The sequence below is a fragment of the Palaemon carinicauda genome, chromosome 18, assembly GCF_036898095.1.
Source record: "Palaemon carinicauda isolate YSFRI2023 chromosome 18, ASM3689809v2, whole genome shotgun sequence".
In the NCBI taxonomy this organism is placed as follows: Eukaryota; Metazoa; Arthropoda; class Malacostraca; order Decapoda; family Palaemonidae; genus Palaemon; species Palaemon carinicauda.
Genome location: NC_090742.1, coordinates 120,690,468 through 120,692,408, shown reverse-complemented (window position 1 = coordinate 120,692,408; position 1,941 = coordinate 120,690,468). Strand labels below are relative to the sequence as shown.

Here is a 1,941-nt window from a genome sequence, read left to right as displayed (position 1 = left end):
TACGTATATATGCATATGTCTTTATATATTGTTATTATTATTATTATTTTTTTTTTTTTTTTTTTTTTTATCAAAGCTATTGCCTTAGTTGGAAAAGCAGGATGATACAAGCCTAAGGGCTCCAACAGGGAAAGTAGCCCAGCCCTGAACGAAAATAAGAAAAATATAGATAAATTAGATGTGAGAAGAGCAGCTAACCTATTTCTAGCTTCAGTACTCTATATTTCAGTAGGATTTTCGAAAGGCATTACTCCAAGAATCAGTTTTCCAATATGTTAACTGAAATGGTTTTCGAAAATATGGGAGGTTCAAATGAAGAGTTCCGTAATTGGCTAACAGTTTGAGTTTTGCTTTTACAGACTCTTCTTAAAATGCAAATCTATATAAGCTTCAAGTTTTTCAATTACCAATGCCTTCCAAAATAGGTTCGTCCGTATCCAATGCCTGCTTTTATTTCATGCAGAATGGTTGCCAGATGTCAAATATAACATGAAAAGCAGAAGATAGGTCTTGGGATATTCCACTTGCTGTATAATATGAAGTAATTTCCGGCCCCGTTCTCATGACATGCACCGATGGCATAAGACTTTGGATACAAGAGCTGACGAAGACCATTTGATAACTGAGGGAGCAATAAACTCGCCACATCTTCTAATTGGAACATTTTGAGAGTTAACACTGGTAATATCATCATTCTCATTACTGCTGTTGCTTGAAATATCTGTAGGAGGAAGTATAAATATTTCATTACTTATAGCCTTCTGGCTAGTACAGAGGTAACGCGTTCGTCTAGCGTTGGCATGGCAGCAGAGGCATCTTATCCCATGAGCCTGAGTTTAAGTTGTTCACTGGGGAGGTCACTATTATGTTTGGGCACCCTAGTGGGAGGGGTGGGGGAGATTGCGCTTACCCGGCTGACGTTCTGATGATACTAAAACCAGACACCTTTATATCATCCACCTCCTCTACGATATCATTGGAATCTAATAATTTTCTGAATTTGGTTAATGAACATATTTTCTCCACGATTTTTGATAGAATTCGAGCAATGTGATGTGAACACTATAGAAAATATTATTGAACTGATCTACTGATTCAATGCATTTGCTTGAAACGTTTTTGACCCCAACCGCCAACTCTTTACAGTTGCTGAAAGCGTTTTCGACCCCTGCAGATTAAACACATAAACTATCCTGAATAAGAAAAGCATGTAAGTTAAAAGTGTTACTAAGAATAATAGTAATATAACTAGTTTGTACAATACATAAATGTATCAAGTAAGAATCCATAATAGGAAGCGCTGACTAGAATTGTTGTCAAAATATTCTTTATGATCTTTATAATATAAAAAATTTATTCTCATATACTTTTAAACACTACGTATAATTTATTATAACACTGCTATTAAGAAGTTACATATCATCAACCAACCATCTCATTTCTTTTGGTGCTATAAAACTGAATGCAATATTATCAATCTACATGTAAAATGGCTGGAGTCTGATTGACCCTAATCAGGCAGCAATGTCAAATTGTTTAAAAAAAAAAAAAAAAAAAAAAAAAAAAAAAAAAAAAAAAACTTATTGAGAGGCTTACGGAAATACATTAGTTATGAGTAAAAGAAAATTAAGAAAAACCATGAAACGGGAATTTGCAAAATCATCCCAAATATGTAATGGCAATGACCTTTTATCGTCTGTGGTAAATTGACCCCACCATGATTGTAAGGATTCAGAGTTTGATGATCAAACATGTCTTCATACCCGAGTGTGATTTTAATACCTAATTAATGCGAGTTATCAATATACCAGATAATGAGGGAAAAATAAATGTCATAGCTCTCTCCTATTTAAACTTAGCAAATGCAAACGTACCTTCAAACTGAATTAATTTAGCTATTATAAGATTAAGATAAGTCATAAATTTACTCTTGCTTACCGT

The 1,941-nt window shown here is 33.7% G+C and overlaps 1 protein-coding gene across 1 annotated transcript in view; it reads right to left on the bottom strand.

Annotated features, from left to right (window-relative positions):
- Positions 1–560: 560 nt before the first annotated feature.
- Positions 561–1,941, bottom strand: part of LOC137657522 (uncharacterized) — a 59,350-nt gene continuing 57,969 nt past the window's right edge. Inside the window, exon 14 of the mRNA XM_068391861.1 lies at positions 561–721. Coding sequence (XP_068247962.1) covers positions 561–721 — 161 coding nt within the window. The remainder of the gene's footprint in view (positions 722–1,941) is intronic.